Source organism: Vitis riparia, chromosome 16 (assembly GCF_004353265.1).
Source record: "Vitis riparia cultivar Riparia Gloire de Montpellier isolate 1030 chromosome 16, EGFV_Vit.rip_1.0, whole genome shotgun sequence".
NCBI classification, from domain to species: Eukaryota; Viridiplantae; Streptophyta; class Magnoliopsida; order Vitales; family Vitaceae; genus Vitis; species Vitis riparia.
In genome coordinates, this window is record NC_048446.1 from 12,640,930 (window position 1) to 12,657,752 (window position 16,823).

Sequence of the window (16,823 nt, forward strand, 5' to 3'; positions counted from 1 at the left end):
AAATAAATACAAAGAAACAAATAGGTGAAATAAAGGAGAAAATCTAGTATTTACTCAGCGAAGCTTTGATTTACAACTACTACATAGATGACTTCAGTGAAGAAGCATCATTATGAGGCTTCCTAAAACTCCCTCTAGCAATGCATGAACTGCACTTAGCATTTTTTAATCTTTAGGTTTTGTTTGGTTATTCCACTTTATTTTTTGTTTTTATTTTTTGAAAATTTCGCATCAAATTCCAAGTCAGCAAGACATCTATCTATCCATATTTCATCGACTTTAGGCCCATTTTCAATCTTACATCGACTTTAGGACCATTATCACATCTTGGAAACCCTAAACACAATTATCCCATATTTTATATTAATTATATTAAATGATTTAAGATTTCATCATATTTTATTGCAACATTATCATTACAAATATGCTCAGAAAAGAACATAATAATTAAGTATTATTTATAAAATAATATAGAAATGAAAAACTAATAGTATCTAGCTATAAATTCTTTTACATAATTTTATTACAATAAAATATAAAAATTTGTGTAGTTTTAGATAATGAAATATTCTTTCTATTATTTCTAGCTATACAAATTTTATAAAATTGTTAATTGACAATTTAGTTTTATATAAATTTTGGTCATATAACATAATTAAGAGAGGTAAAAATTTTCTAGCTACAAGTTAATGTAAATAGAAATTATATACATTGTTGTTGGTTATCAAATACAATAATTACTATTTACATTAATAAGAACTAACCAACAAATTGTATTGATTCTAAAAACAAACATAAGATAAGATACCACTTCAAAATATACCTTTGAAATAAGAGTGTATGAAGAAAGAAGAACTATAGAAGTCTTCTAAGGGAGGTGTCAAGATAAGTTAGAACTCTTATTGAAGAATAAAACTCTTTTCTTTTATTAGCTAAGTGTAGAACATTTGTGTTAATAACATGTTGTCACTATAACAAAATATAGTGTCGATGATAAGGCTTTTAGTAGGCATTAAAAAATACCATGATCAAATCAAATGTATGATAGTGGTTATGGTTAATTTCCATCTAAAAGTCTTTATGATTCTAAAACATGAAGATGAGGAATTACAGGAAGGTTTGTTGTCGCAATCAACTAAATATTACATCAATAAATATTTCTTTTATCATGGAATTAAATTATTATCATTACCATAGCCCATTTTATGGATATGATGGGTTCTTTTCTATAACATGACTCATGGCAACCTTTTGACCACTTGCAACATGACCTCACAAAACATATCACAATGGATCAATATTTTATAAAAGAAAAATGGACAATAGAATGATATGTATACCATACATATGGTCTAATGATTAGTTGGCAGATGTTCTAACCAAGGGATTGCGTACTTCAAGTTTCCAAGATATTACATGCTAGATGGGAATGGAAAACTTCTATTCACCAACTTAAGGGGAGTGTAAAAAATCTTGTAGATTTATTATTTTATTTTTTGGATATTTTTTATTCTTTGAATATTCTTGTGCAACCTGATCGACTCCTAATTATTAGGAAATCTCTAATTTCATGGGATAGAGGGGAAAGTCAAACTTTCCCTATTTAGAAGAATTCCTCTTACATAAATTGAGAATATATAATGTTTAGAATTTTTGGAGATCATTTGCCTAGGAAACTATCTAAATAATGAAGGAAGTTCCAACACATGAAGGCACTACCAAGGGCCCCATAAGGGCCTCACCACCTGCAACCACCCTTTTGGTCTTAAAACTCATGTGATTACAATATATGAAATGAATTTTAATTGTCTTAAGATGAGGAAATTGGCTAAGCCATAGAGAGTCCAATTCCAACCTAATCTTGAGCCATTGACTTACATGGAAGGTTCATTGGGCATATTATCATAAAAGTGTTGTTTTTTAGGTTTCGTGGACCAAATTTAAATCTAAAAAGTCATATCCTAATTAAAAGTCATTTATACATAAATAACATAAGGGTATACTATAAAGATTTCTAAGCAATTGAAGGTAGCAACTCCTCAATTTCTATTATTTATGTTTTATAATTTTTGTAAGCTCTTTTTTTTTTTTTTTACCATTGATTTATAGTTCTATGAGTGTTTAAATTGTGAATTTTACCCTTTCACTTGATTGGTTTTATAGTAGTAAAGTAATTTCTTTCTTTTGCATTGATTTGTTTTTCATTGGATTGTGTTGTGACTCTGCTTTTGTTTAATAGACATAAGAGGCCATCGAATTATATGGAATACGACTTTTTAATAAAAGTCATCTGAAGCTCTCAATTGTGCACCAAATTATGGTTATTAGTTGTAAATTTAGAAATTCCTTTTTGATTTGAAATATACTTTCTTTAATCATTGAAAAATGAACTATTTCTGGTTGAAATGAACCATATCTATCTTTCATGGTAAGAAAATTTGAATGGGCAATAAAAAATTGAACTATGCTATTGTATTTTACATAACATTTGAGTAATTTGATTTTATTTTTGTGTGGCCCATATTTAAGAAAAGATCATTTGAGGATTTCTATTAATGAGCTATTTCATATTTTATGATCCTCTTATATACTACCCAATCATCTAATTGATGAATTTTTTTTTTTTTGTTCAAGTACTATCAATTTGGTGATGATTACATTTGACAAGTCCTATTAGTTTGTTCAATGCTGCAAAATAAAACACCCATGCATGAAGAATGAAGCTTGGGTCTTGAGAGAAATGGTATGTGGGGGGTATGATGAGTTTGGTAGATGATGGAGAATGGAATAGTTTGGCTTGTTGGGTAGTGAGGGGAGTGTTTCAATGGGTATGAAAATATGAGAGGGGATTAGTTGGATGAGTAGTGGGATAAAGTATGGAGTGTAAGGAAAATATTGATATGGTGAGGGTAGCATGAAGGGTGGATATGGGTAGTATGAAGAATGAGCGTGTGGATGAATGTTTTTGGTAGGTTTGAAAAATGGGTATGAAGACAAAGGTTGTGAATGGAGGGATGAGGAGTAGAAGTTAAGTGAGAGAAAATAATGCACTCCATGAACAAGTACCAGAAATAGAGGAATATGGAAAAACAAAGCACAAAAGAAAACGAGTAAAATAAAATAAATAAATAAAAACTTTCAGAGGCTACACTTCATGGATCATTAGTGGGCTCTCTGATTAGGTGGGAAAAACCACATCAAGTGCAACCATGGGTATAATCCTTTGGTATTTCACAACAAAGACAAAGCATGCTAAGATTAACAATGTCAAACATGAGTTCAAGAGTATATCTCAACAAGCAACAAGTGACCTTCATTATCCACCCCAAGCAAATCAAACAACATTCAAATATCAACAAGAGACATAGAAGAGTGTCAAACAACCAAAAACAATCAATGAGCCTATAGCAATTATACTTGAGAAAGTCCTTTTCCAGCAAGACTAGTAGGACTCCAAGTTTTAACTCCCGGGATGCTCACCTTCCAACTCGTTTCTCCTCACTCTGCTACCTCCAGAAAAAATGATATCCCCTCCTACTCTTACCAACAAGTCCTCTCGTTTTCCCTTTGAGAAAAACTCCTTCCCCCTCCCCCCCCAAGCTAACCTCTCATCCCAAAAAATCTTTGAAACTTAAAAAAAAAAAAAAACCTCCCACTTCAGGCAGCCTCTTCCTCAGCTAAACGAATACCCTTACCAAATCTCTCCTCCCTGTTTCTGTCTTCCTTTGCAAGCCACTACCCGTTCCCCTGTTCACCGCTCAACAAGTCCCCATCTTCAACCACCACCATGGGCGAGCTACTGATGTCTGCCACACGTCCATGCAACTGGTTCTCGGCAAAAAGGGGTCCCCCACTCCTTTAAGGTTTGGCCAGCTATCCTCGGGTGTGAGAGAAAAAACCTTCAAATGCTATAAAAGCCATAAATAAAACTAATAGCATTTGGTTTTTAAAAAGGGTCTATAGGAAGGTTGGGGTAAGGGTCTATTTTTATTAAAATGGTTTTTTATTTTTAGTTTTAGAAAAATAAGAAAATATGTTTAATAAAAAAATTAAAAAAATGTTAAAAAAAAATATTTAAAAATATTTTTTAATTATTTTAAAAATTAATTATATAAATATAAATAGTAGATAACAATATAACACTTATATATTAAAATTATTTTAACACAAATTTAAAAATATAAAAAAAAATAAGTTAAACATTTTTAATTTTTAAATAGATTTTCATCTTACAAAATATCATAAAATAATTTTTAAAAATTAATTTTAAAAACTACTTTTTGAAAATACTTTTCAAACATAACTTAAAGATTTCGAGTTGATGGGGATGGAAGAAGAAAAAGACACTGTTATTATTTCATATTTACATTTTATTTGAACAAAATAGTATAAATATAGGTGGGGGATGAAGAGAGTTTTGTGGTAAGACTAATAAAATTTTTCTCCAAAATTATGAAGAATAATTTTTTATTTTTAAAATCAAAAAATTATTTTTCAATGCAAATATTTTTATTTTAAAGAAATAAAAGCATAAATGAAAATGGTATGCTGCAAATCTTATTCTTTTCTATTAACTCATGTCAAATAGGGTGAAGAAAAATATTTCTCATCAGCGAAACAGGCCCTAATTGAATCACCGCAACCCGCCTCGTACACACAATCTCTGGAGGCTCAAGTCCTCGAGAACCGATAAAAACGCATAATCACCACAAGTTTCACTGAACTCTCCATCAATTCTAAAAAGGGTAGACTCTAGAAAGAAAAAGAATCCCCAATCCATAAAGCCCTAATCTTGCTGCATAGTTAGGGCTTGTCTTCTCCAATACTCTCTTTTCTTTCTCACTGCTTGAAACCCTCCCTAGCCAGCAATGGACGCTCAGAGAGCTCTTCTAGACGAGCTCATGGGTGCAGGTATCTTCCATACACCCTCATTTGTGTTCCTCTAAATTAAGGTTTTCTTGCCTTTGATTTGATATCACATTTGGATGCTTTCTATTTTTCGAAATCCTACGATCCCTGTTTTTTTTTCCTGCAAATTAGAAATCCAAAAAAACCTAGTTTTTTCCCCTGCAAATGATTTTTTTTTTTTTTTAAATTCAATTTAGTTTAATTTGGTTTTCATGTGAAAGTTATGTATTTGTTTGATTTTGGTATCTGGGTTTGGTGTGTTTCAGCGAGAAACCTGACGGAAGAAGAGAAAAAAGGGTACAAGGAGGTTACTTGGGATGATAAGGAGGTTTGTGGATTCTATATGGTGCGGTTTTGTCCTCATGATCTCTTCGTCAACACTCGAAGTGATCTCGGTGCGTTGGACTTAGATTTGCTTTGAACAACGCTTCTTTTTATCTGTTTGGTTGCTGAGGAAACACAGGAAAAGTATTGGAATTTGAATATTCTTATTACTAGTTTTAGGTTTTTTGTTGTTTTGATTTCTTGGAAATGAGAAAACCCCGTCAGTCAACGAACCGATTACTGTCAGCCTCAGTTGGATGGAGGATTTAGTTACTCTTTACTTTGCTACCTCATCCAGCAATCAAATGGAGCACTGAACTCGTACGTTTCTTGAGAAAATCAAGGAGAAGAAAGTAAACTATAATTTTCCATCATGTTTTTCCCTAGTCCTGGTTTCCAAAGGAAAATTTTGGCTCAATTAAGAGCTCAGTTGGGTTGATGATATGATTTCTGGTGTCAAAGTAATCAAAAACCTGAGAATTTTTATTTTTATTTTTATGTTAATTCCAACATTTCTCATTGACCAAATGGATAATTGATGTTTGGAAAGCGTGAATTCTGATTAATCATGAATTTTTCTTTGTTGGTTTGCATCAGGACCATGCCCTAGAATTCATGATCAAAAGTTGAAAGAAAGGTAACCAGATTTATCTAATATTCCTTGTTAGGACTCTTTTATTAAGAATCTTATTGGGTTGTGTTTAGGGTTTATTTGTGAACTTATGTTGATAAAAAATTTTCATTGCTTTCAATCTTCATATGACTATCAAATTTATTGTTGAGCTTGGGAACGCTTCCCTTTTTAAGAACTTGGTGATTAGCCAAATATAATGTCTGCTTGGAGAATGCTCTCTTCTTGCTTAAAATTAAGTTCCTTGCTTTATATGTTTGCTGTAGGATGGAACTTGAATATGACTTATAAGCGTGGTTTGCTAAATAAGACATTTGGACTTCTGGCTGTTGCAGGTTTTTCTATTTGAGGTAACTGGTTACTGATCTAAAATTTCCAATCCGATTCCTGCCAAGGAAGGGGGACGCTTTTCTTTTCCAAATGAAAGAGTTAACTTAATGTACTGTTACCTCACATTAGGTTTCAAGCTTTTTCTGTCGGTTGTTGCCAGAAATATGTTTAGTGTTGAGTGTGGGTTCCCTAGGTAAAATCTATTTTCTGGTCCAACAGCAGACAAGATCTCTGTGTCCTAGTAAATTTAAGGCAGAAAAAAGTCAGCACCCAGTCACTTCTAGATGCCAAATGCTTTTATACTTTGATTTTAATTAGACAAGAGGTGGCCATCTTTGAGACTTTGATTCGTATTGTGCATAGTCTTTTCTTAATGATACTGAGATTCTTGTTGTAAATTTGGGACAAGTTGGTGCCCTGATTTTTCCATGGTGGATGACATTTCTTCTACAGCTTTCAGTTCAAACACTATATATAAGAAAATTTAAAGTATCACACTACTTGTACAATATAACAGTTTCAACAAAAATATTAGATTATATATATATATATAATGGTTTCAAATATGAGTTAAGAGATCAATTGTATGCATCCTAATTAAATATCTGAACTTCATTTCTCGAATTTGACTAGGATTTCCAAATTCTTCTCTCATACTTTATGTCCAAATAATTAATATTTGTACTGTGACACATTCTAAAATTTTCTCAACTTTCTAGATTCAGGCTGACCATCTATGTATGCATTCTGGAAAAGCTATAGGGGCACTGGCATCTTCTATCCTCTCTTTTTAGCATCTTTTGGGTGGTCCCTTCTTCAGTGAAAGAGTTGGTATTGGGATGTTATGGGAGTTTTGTTGGGAAGAATGAATGTAAAGCATGGAGGACGGTTTTTGGTGCCTGTTTTGGACAATTTGGCAGGAACATGATGATCTTTTGAAGGAGTGGAGTAATCAGATGGATCACTAAAATATTCCTTTGTTTTCACCCTTTTCCATTGTTCTCCTCTTCAAGCTGGTCATTTTGCTTGGTTGTAAATAGTGTTTTAAAAGGATATTGAGGCTTACACCTTGAGATGGTTTGAATCAATATGAGGCTATGGCCTTAGTATAGGATAATGAAGGCTTAAGCCTCACCCTATTGAGGCTTATAGCCTTGGGGGCATAGCCTTTGAGGCTATTGAGGCTTAAGTCTCAAATGTTTCAGAAGGCTTTAATGGGTTTAGGACCTCTATGGGCTTTTTTGTATACATTTTATATGAGGTTTAAGCCTCAATATTCATTGGTTTTAGTGAGTTATGCTTTTATGGGGTTTCGGTATAGATTTTATAAGTTTTGTTTTCATCTAAGATTAGGGTAAAGCCTTTTAAAAAATAAAGGCTGAGTTGATTACCAATTAACCCTTTAAATGGAAAGGAAAAGAAGAGATTTAGAAGAAGAAATACAGGAATTAGTGACTGAGCCTATATATAATCATTATCTTATTATTGATAGATAAAGGAAAAGAAGATCATGTAGTTAATGGGTGAAGTAGAATAACGAGTTGACATTAATGTTGATGGAGAGATGATAGAGCAATTTTTGTTTTGCCTATCAATTATAATAATAGAGCAACTAGATATAATTAGGATTCATTAGAGGATCCTACTAGTAATAGTGATTGTAGTTTTGAAGATTATTTGATAAAGGCATGAGATAGAGTTTGGATTTTAGAAGAGACAAAGAAGAACTAAATTAGAAACTATTGAAAATGACATTCAATTAAGTAGCTTATTATGAATTGTATAGCTTTCTTATTATTTAATTTTCAGGTGATTTTATTAGTATTTTTCTAATTTTTATTAATTTTTTTCTTTTCTTATTATTATCATCAAGACTTCCTTTAGCCTTTTAAATCGTTGGTTGTAAATAGGGTATGAGAGTCAGTTGGAGTTGTTTTTTTTTTTTTTTTGTCATCTTTGCACCTTTTGGCACCCCTTTGTATAACCCTATGAGAACTTTCATATGAATGCATCTTAAATTTGATTTTGGTATCCAGTCAAAAATCATGTAAGTATTGAAATGGTTCTCATGAAGAATGTTATAGAATTTAATGGGTGTTTGCTTGTATGCATATGGTACTTTTTTGCTAGCTCGTGGCTTCCATCGTCTTGATATATATATATACTATATTCTTGAGCTTCAGATTTGATATTCCAAACCCTTCATAGATTCTTCTCTTTCTTACAAAATATCCAAGCTACACAAAAAATGTGTTGTCCTCTATGGAATTGTCCTTGCCATCTCCTCTCTCTTAAAATACTTTAAGCAACATGAAACAGAGCTACACTTACACTTTTCCTCATGTCCTCTAGGGTAATGCCATTGCCTACTTGACAGTGGTAAGCATAGTAGAATGGGAAAAAGTGGGCATGAGATGGCCCCTAGCAAATGGTAAGTGTAGTCGAGGTGGGAAAAAATAAGGGCGAAAAAACAAGCTAAAGGCCAAGACCAAGCTGAGGGCTATTGTTGGTTGGTTGGGGGGTGGCAATAGTTGTCGGTGTGTTCAGTGGAGGGCAGAGAAGGGCTTTAGGATGGGGGGAATTTGAAAGTGATAGGGAACCTAGGTATCCCAGACAGCCTAAAATCATTGCAGACAATTGGTTTGTCTTGGTTACCTATTTTAGGATATTATGTAATTCAATATCCTTACAAGTGTTAATAACAAGTATAAAAATCACTAAACATGATCTTACCTTCTAATATAAGAAGTTCCTTTTTTTTTTTTTTTCATATATTTATCCGACCAACTTGTTTGGTATTTCAAAATGGGAAAATGATTTTTCAGTGTGATTTCATCTCTCTCAAAGAATTCTATAAATATTACTGTTGGTTGATGCAAGTAATTTGATGTATTACGCTATTGCTAAATATTTTCTTAGTTTTTCTGATATAGATTACATAATACATTGGATTATAGATCTCCGTATCAGTGAAAATATATTGCTTACGACTGCAATGTATTTCAAGGTAATATATAATGTTTGTTGCAATGTATCCAGGATATTGCACTTCAGTTAAAGAAATTGAACCAGAAATTGCTCTTACGGTCAGGCAATGCATCTTGGTCTTGGCTTATACTAGAGAGTGAATGAATGTCAAATATAGAAAAGAATCATTCTTGATTTTAATCAATTTAATTAAATGTCCTATTAATTCTAAATTTTTTTCTTGCCATCTTAGACTCCAATGTGTTCCCATTTAATGCTCCTTTGCATTGAAATCCATTTAGTTGTTGGGTTATGTTAAATATGTCAATCAAATCTCTCTTTATACTCACCCTGTTTTTGTTTCAAACAAAAATAATATGTGAAAGGGTAAAATTTTTTTCATCTACTTCATCTTCTTTACACCTACTTGCATCCATAAAACACTAGCTTCAGCTGTGACCTTAAATGTGTGTGTCCGTGTTAGAACTTTTAGATTAAAGTTGATAAGTATCAGAAAGATAAAGAAAAGAAATGAAAATGTAGGGAAAAAAGGCAGAAAAAGAGGAAGAAGAGAAAATGTGGTTGATTGGGACTTGGTTCAATGGATGACTCATGGCTGAACAATATGAAACGTTTTCGGAGTTGGTTGGCCAGACACCCTCATAAAACTCCAAAAAATAAAAAATAAAAAACAAATAAAGAAGAGAAGGGGGAGGGGAAGAAAAGGGGAGGCAAAGAGAAGGTTTAGGGTTAGGGTTTGATAGTATGGTTGTGTGTGGAGAAGATGAGGGCATTTTTGCCCTTTCACCTACACCTTTTATTTGGAAAAAAGGGAATTGTGAATATATGCACCTTTTCCCTCTCCACACCCACTTCTCTCTTCCTCTTTGTTTTTTCAAATGAGGTGGGTGCATAGAGAGAAAAGGTAGGTGTGTTCAACATCACCCAACTTTTTTAAAAAAAGGATGGGTGTAGAGAGAGATTTGATGGGTGTATTTAACATCATCCTTGTTTGTTAACTACACTTGCATACTGTCAAAAAGCCAACAAAGGGAAATAGAAGTGTGGCCTCTTTGACTGCTACATCATCTATCTCTTTAGGTAGCGAAGCCCCATTTGTTCCCTGGCAATTTAGCAAATAAAAAAAAAAAGGCCATGAAGAACGTTTTCTATAAACCAAAATGAGAGAGAAGCGGGATGAGCAAAGTCAAACAGAAAATCAATTCGCTAAACAGATGCGAGAGTTCAGGGATGACTGATCGATACAGTACAACAGTGGACTTCAACTTTTCTCTATCGTCAATCAACCACCGAAGGAATAAAATGGGTCCTTGGACTCCACTAAAAGACCATAAAGGACTTCGTTGATCAAAGAGACAAACAAAGGGAGAGGGGACATAAAAGGGCAAGGCAATGATGGTCATAGGAGTGAAACAAAGACTCTTTTTTCTCTCTCCACTTGCTTCCTTTGACGAGTTCACTTCCAGTTTGTGGGGACTCCTTCCTTGCCCGATCTACTGGCTTCCCTTGGTGGCCCTGGCTAGAAAGCCTTTATCCTTGTATAAAAAATCCCTAATGGCTCTTACGTGCTTTTGACCTAATTAGCATAGCCTTCACCCATACCCAACATTCATGGAGAACCTGCCCCTATCCGTTGGAGGAAGTGGGAGCGGCTTATGGGGATAAGGGTTCTGATTCTAGGAGAACACAGATCCCAAAGTAGTCTTCAGTCCAAGTGCAGCTTGAGCAGAATTCCAAGGACTCGAAAGTCAAGCAAAGACCATTAAAGTGGATAAGGCAACGATCATATGAATTGAAATGAGTTCAACCTATCTATGGTTATGATATAGCTATTTGTATTTATGATCTACTTGCATTTAAATCAGAATCTTGGACAGATTGCTTTATTCTGTTTGTCAGCAGTCTTTATGATCAACTAGCGGCTAGCGCATAGTTGTAAATTGTTTGGATTGGGTTTATCTTTAAGTTTTGAACTTTGATTGTAACAGACTCCCATTTATTCCATTATATGTATAGATGATATTCAATGCATCTATTGTTGTATTTTGGTTTAATAAGGGTTGTTATATTGGTGGTTTCAGTTTTGAAAAGTCTCCAAGACATGATTCATATGTGCCTCGCTTTGAAGCTGAGCTTGCTCAGTTTTGTGAGAAATTGGTGGGTTCCACTCTCTTCTAATATATTTTTGTAGTTTGTGGGTCATGATAGTCTATAAATTTTTTGCATATTGATCATAATTTTTGTTCTATTGCAGGTTATGGACTTGGATAGAAGAGTGAGGCGTGGGCGTGAACGCCTTGCCCAAGAGGTGGAAGCAGCCCCACCTGCTCCACTTTCACTGGAGAAATCTGAGCAATTATCTGTGTTAGAGGAAAAAATAAAGAATCTGTTGGAACAAGTTGAGGCCCTTGGTGAAGCTGGCAAGGTGGATGAGGCTGAAGCACTCATGAGGAAGGTGCTGCTGCTAATTAAAATGAGCTTTTCATGAAGCAATCATAATAATTATCTTCTAATCATTCACCAATTTCCCTAACATTGAAAATATTTAAGGGATGGTACATATGCATTTTCAGTTTTATTTTGTAACTTTGTGACGCAAATCTCGTCCATGAAATTCACCAAGGATGCATAGTAAATTTTCCTTAAGCTAAAACTGGAGCTTTAAGGGACTTTCTTCCAAAGTTCAAGGGGTTTGAGACAAGGTGACCCTCTATCCCCTTATTTGTTCGTGATAGCTATGGAGGTGTTTAATTGCTTAATGAGAAGGGCCATCAGTGGGGGCTTTTTATTTGGTTGGAGGGCTAGAGGTAGGGGTGGAGAAGGGATGTTGATATCTCATTTGCTCTTTGCGGACGACACCTTGGTGTTTTGTGAGGAGTCCCAGGATCAGTTGACGTATCTAAGTTGGCTTCACATGTGGTTTGAGGCTTGCTCAGGTTTGAAAGTTAACTTGGAGAAGAGTGAGCTTATTCCGGTGGGAAGGGTGAATGATATAGAGGATTTGGCTCTGGAGTTGGGTTGTAAGGTGGGCAGTCTGCCTTCCAGTTATTTGGGTTTGCCTTTGGGGGCACCTTTCAAATCAGAGGTGGTATGGGATTGTGTTGAAGAGAGGTTTAGGAAAAGGTTGGCTATGTGGAAGAGACAGTATATTTCCAAGGGGGGAAGACTCACCCTTATTCGGAGCACTCTTTCCAGTTTGCCGGTTTACTTCATGTCTCTTTTCCTTTTGCCCAGAAAAGTAAGGATGCGGTTGGAGAAGATTCAGAGGGACTTCCTGTGAGGGGGAGGCACTCTGGATCAGAGGCCTCATCTGGTTAGGTGGAATCTGGTTTGTTTGGAAAGGAAGAAAGGTGGTTTGGGGATAAGAAACTTAGCGTTGATGAATAAAGCTCTCTTGGGTAAGTGGAATTGGCGTTTTGCCATTGAAAGAGAGGTGTTGTGGAAGAAAGTGATCAGTCACAAATATGGTGTAGAGGAGGGCGGTTGGTGTACTCAGGCCGAAAGAGGGAGGCATGGTGTAGGGCTTTGGAAAGCTATTAGAAAGGAGTGGATGGGTATGTATAGCAGTTTAGCCTTCCGAGTGGGCAATGGTCGGAGAGTGAGATTCTGGAAGGATTAGTGGTGTGGAGATGAGCCTCTCTACGAATCCTTCCCCTCTCTTTTTGCCATTTCTCAGGCGAAAGACGTGTGGGTATCGGAAGTGTGGAACCAAGATGGTGTAGGGGATGGGTGGACCCCTTTGTTCTCAAGGGCGCTGAATGATTGGGAAATTGAGATGATGGAACAGTTTATGCTTAAAATCCAAGCTTTTAGGGTGCAAAGGGAGAACGAGGATAAGATGGTTTGGACAGCATCTAAAAGTGGTGTCTTTTCAGTCAAGTCGCTCTACTCTATTTTGGAGCTTGGTGGTTCAGCTATGTTCCCATATGTTGGTATTTGGAGAGCAAGTGTGCCGCCAAAGGTAGCCTTTTTCTCGTGGGAAGCATCTTGGGGCAAAATCTTAACTCTAGACCAACTTCAGAGGAGGGGTTTTTCTTTGGCAAATAGGTGTTTCCTTTGTCTTGCTGAAGAAGAAACAGTGGATCATCTTTTACTCCATTGTGTTATGACGAGGACATTGTGGAATCTTCTTTTTTCTCTCTTTGGGGTGGAGTGGGTTCTCTCTGGTACAGTTAAGGAAACTCTCCTGGGTGGCATGGAGCTTTTGTGGGGAAAATCCGTAAAAAGGCGTGGCAAATGGCCCCTTATGTATATTTGGATAGTTTGGAAGGAAAGAAATTCGTTGGCTTTTGGGAATGAGGTGTTGTCAATCCAAAGGTTGAAACATTCTTTGTATGTAATCTGTGGTCATGGGTGAGGATGTTTATAGTTTTGAGCCCGCGGTCTCTGGTTAGCTTTATTGAGTGGCTAGGCTTTTGTTATAAGTAGGGGTTCCGGCTTGCTTCCTTGGTTTGAGTCGAGGGCTGCTTTTGTATACTCTTTGTATACCTAGAGGAAACTAGTTTGGTGTTTCCTCTTTCATTTTAATATACTTCTCTTTACTTATCAAAAAAAAAAAAAAAAAAAACTGGAGCTTTAAGGGAAAATATAATTGTTTTGGTAGAATGTTTTCCAGGAATTATTTTGCAATGAAATAAATGGAAGCTATTAGAATTTCAATATCTAATTTGAATGTTAACTAACATTCTTTACAGGTGGAGATGCTGAATGCTGAGAAGACAGTCTTGACTCAACAACCCCAGAATGACAAAGTCCTAATGCTTGCACAGGAGAAAAAGATGGCTCTGTGTGAAACCTGTGGTTCTTTTCTGGTAGCAAATGATGCTGCAGAGAGGACTCAGTCTCATGTCACAGGAAAGCAGCATATTGGTTATGGCATGGTTCGGGATTTCATCACTGAGTACAAGGTGAGTCTGTCTTCCAAAGTGATCTTCATGTTTAAAGTTCATATATCTACTCAGGTGAACAAGTAACATGGGTTTCCAACTTTCAGGAAGCCAAGGAGAAGGCAAGGGAAGAAGAAAGATTAAAGAGGGAGAAAGAAGCTGAAGAGAGGAGAAAGCAGAGAGAGAAGGAATCTGAGAGCAGAAGTCGAAGAGCTGATTCTGGTGATAGGGACAGGACTCGTGACCGAGATAGAGACAGGGAGCGGGATCGATACAGAGAACGAGAACGGGATCGTGAAAGGCCTCGAGAGTGGAATGGTAGAGGATACAGAGATGGAGGAAGAGGAACAGATTGGAGGCACAGCAATTCCAGGGATGGAAGAGATGGAGGCAGGGATAGGTACCGTGATCGGAGCAGGTCACGTTCCCCTGTTAGGCATAGCCACAGGAGGTCCCCTCAAAGTCCAGTTCGGCCATATTAGTGGACTGTGTAGATAGATATCTGAGCTTTGAAATCAAGAGGTAGACCTTCTTATATCTCACAGTTTTATGAATGCGTGAGTTAAATTGTCATCATGGACACATAAACTTACTTTTTGTCATCTCACAGCTTTATTGAGACTTTACCATGGCCCTATCGCCAATATTGTTAGAGGAGAAAGGGTTGAGGTAGGTATTGTAACTCTTTTTTTATGATCTATTGTTAGGCTTTGGTTGAACTAAACATCTTTTATGAGTTGCTTCTCTGAAACATTGTTTTCAGAGTCTTTTATTGGGCTTCTTTTTTATTGTCATTGCTGGATACATTATTGTCAAATAGTTAAGAGGACAGATCCAAAATATATGCATCAATTACAGCTGCTGAGGAGGATTATGGTTTTTTTCTCAAATCTGAGGTAACACATAAATCTCAATTATCCCGACGAAGCCCATGGATTAATTTCCCTACTTATCATGGACTCAGGTTTTCTTTCTTTATGGCCTTTCAGTTGTCAAGTGTCTTCAAGCAAATCGTTGCTTGTAAATGCTGCTCGATGCTCTTCCCTTCACCTGCCCCTGCCCCTGCCCTTTTTTAGTTTATGGTTCTTGAATGACTTGAGCAGTGCATGTGCAATGCGCATGAGTTGGAAGTTACAAAAATCAGGAGACATGGGGAATCTGAGGGTAACTAATTTGCCAACTCTATGTTACTTGTTTTACAGAGCTGGTGATAGTTTTCAACTTTAAACTTCATGGGCAGGGTCAGGCAATGAACTATGCTTCAGTTTGTCGAGTAGTACATAGGTAACCTCTCTATCTATGCAGAGGGATGCTCATAGCTTCCTACCCATATATCTGTCAAACTCATTTTCTGAAGCAGAACCATTGTTTCCACATGCATGAATATCTCCGTGGATTGGGGTGTCGAGTCTCTTCCTGCTTCAAAAAATAGTAAAATTGCAACAGTGTGGGGTGCCTGGAGGTAACTGACTTGATCTGTAGAATATGATATTTCTGTGTGGAGTTTGCAGGAAAGGCACCAAAGCAGGTATTTTATTGGGGCCTCGGTGGCATAAATTTGTGGCTGATAAAAGTGGTATTTATATATATATATTTTTTATGATATGTATGAAGAGTGACTTGTGCAGGGAAATTAATTTTACAATGTAGGTGCTGCTTGGTGAATTACATATGATGAACAGAGTAGATAAATTGAGGAAGTCCTTTTATGTAATTGAAATTGACAGGAACATGGCATGTAATGCTTGTAGAAACATATGCCACTGGTAATTGAAGATTTTTGTGCGCTTGTCTGTCTTTGATCTTTGAATTGTAACAGAAGTGCTCATTGACACGATCCTTTCAGCTTGTATACCAATCTGTTAGGCTAAAGTTTTTGGATGAAATACTAATGAGATTGAACTTAGGTTAATTTTAGTCACACCCCTTGAGGTTCACTGTAGGTATAATAAATCATTGTTGGTTTCAAATTTCATCTGTATTTTATCAATAATTTTTTTTTTTTTTAAAGAATTGTTAAAGCCATATATTTAAAATCTTTCTAAAATTCTTCTAAAAAGCTAAATTTTATAAATGATATATATACATCTAACTATTGGTGATTAAGTTTACTTGCATCAAACCTGAAAGCGTGAGTGATTAACCTGCGTCAATGGCCATGGTTGTAAACCCGTAGAGAGGCCAAGTTAAAGCAATGAAGTAGGAGTATGGGACTTGGAATGCTGAGTCCATCAAATTCCATACCCAACACTTATGTCAGCTTTTCTTAATGACTAAATGGATATCTCACATCCAAAAACTGGCCATTAATAGATTCTCCATTTTACACTAACCCATTTTGACATCAAGATCAGAAGTAGTTTCTATAAATGGAAAAAAAAATTCAGAAAATTATTTGTAATTAAGTCTTTCATTGCCAAAATTTTCTTTCATACCCTCCATAATCAGACATTGTAGGGGACGGGCAGGCGGAGCTTGTAAACTAGAGAATCACCCTACTTGTAGCAGAGGCATTTCAGGGATGGGGAAAGTCAGGTGGTATTGCAACTCTTTCCTCCCACCTGATTTTTCAAGCCTCTCCTGATATGATCCCAGTTTGGGTTGGGATTTGGTGAGAGCTTTTACTCAAAAACGTGTGATTGCTAGGATTACCTACAGCATAATCTTCCTTCAGATAAAACGGCAAGAAGAGATACTAGATGAGCTGCTCATGTTTAATTATAATAGTAATTAACAAAAAATTTCAAGATCTTTAT

At 35.7% G+C, this 16,823-nt stretch overlaps 1 protein-coding gene across 9 annotated transcripts; it reads left to right on the top strand.

Annotated features, from left to right (window-relative positions):
- Positions 1–4,604: 4,604 nt before the first annotated feature.
- Positions 4,605–15,869, top strand: LOC117933654 (luc7-like protein 3). 9 transcript variants are annotated; one of them, XR_004654346.1, is made up of 9 exons: positions 4,605–4,911; positions 5,175–5,303; positions 5,830–5,869; positions 11,263–11,338; positions 11,436–11,636; positions 13,876–14,088; positions 14,175–14,736; positions 14,888–14,963; positions 15,057–15,869. XR_004654346.1 is itself a non-coding variant. In XM_034855130.1 (8 exons), the coding sequence occupies exons 1-7, from the start codon at positions 4,869–4,871 to the stop codon at positions 14,547–14,549; spliced, it is 1,077 nt and encodes a 358-aa protein (XP_034711021.1). In that variant the 5' UTR covers positions 4,605–4,868; the 3' UTR covers positions 14,550–14,589; positions 14,678–15,864. The 9 variants fall into 9 exon arrangements, 2 of the variants coding, with proteins under 2 accessions (XP_034711021.1, XP_034711019.1); XR_004654349.1 differs by having other exon boundaries at positions 14,175–14,589; positions 14,678–14,736; positions 14,888–15,869; XR_004654345.1 differs by having other exon boundaries at positions 14,888–15,869.
- Positions 15,870–16,823: the final 954 nt, after the last annotated feature.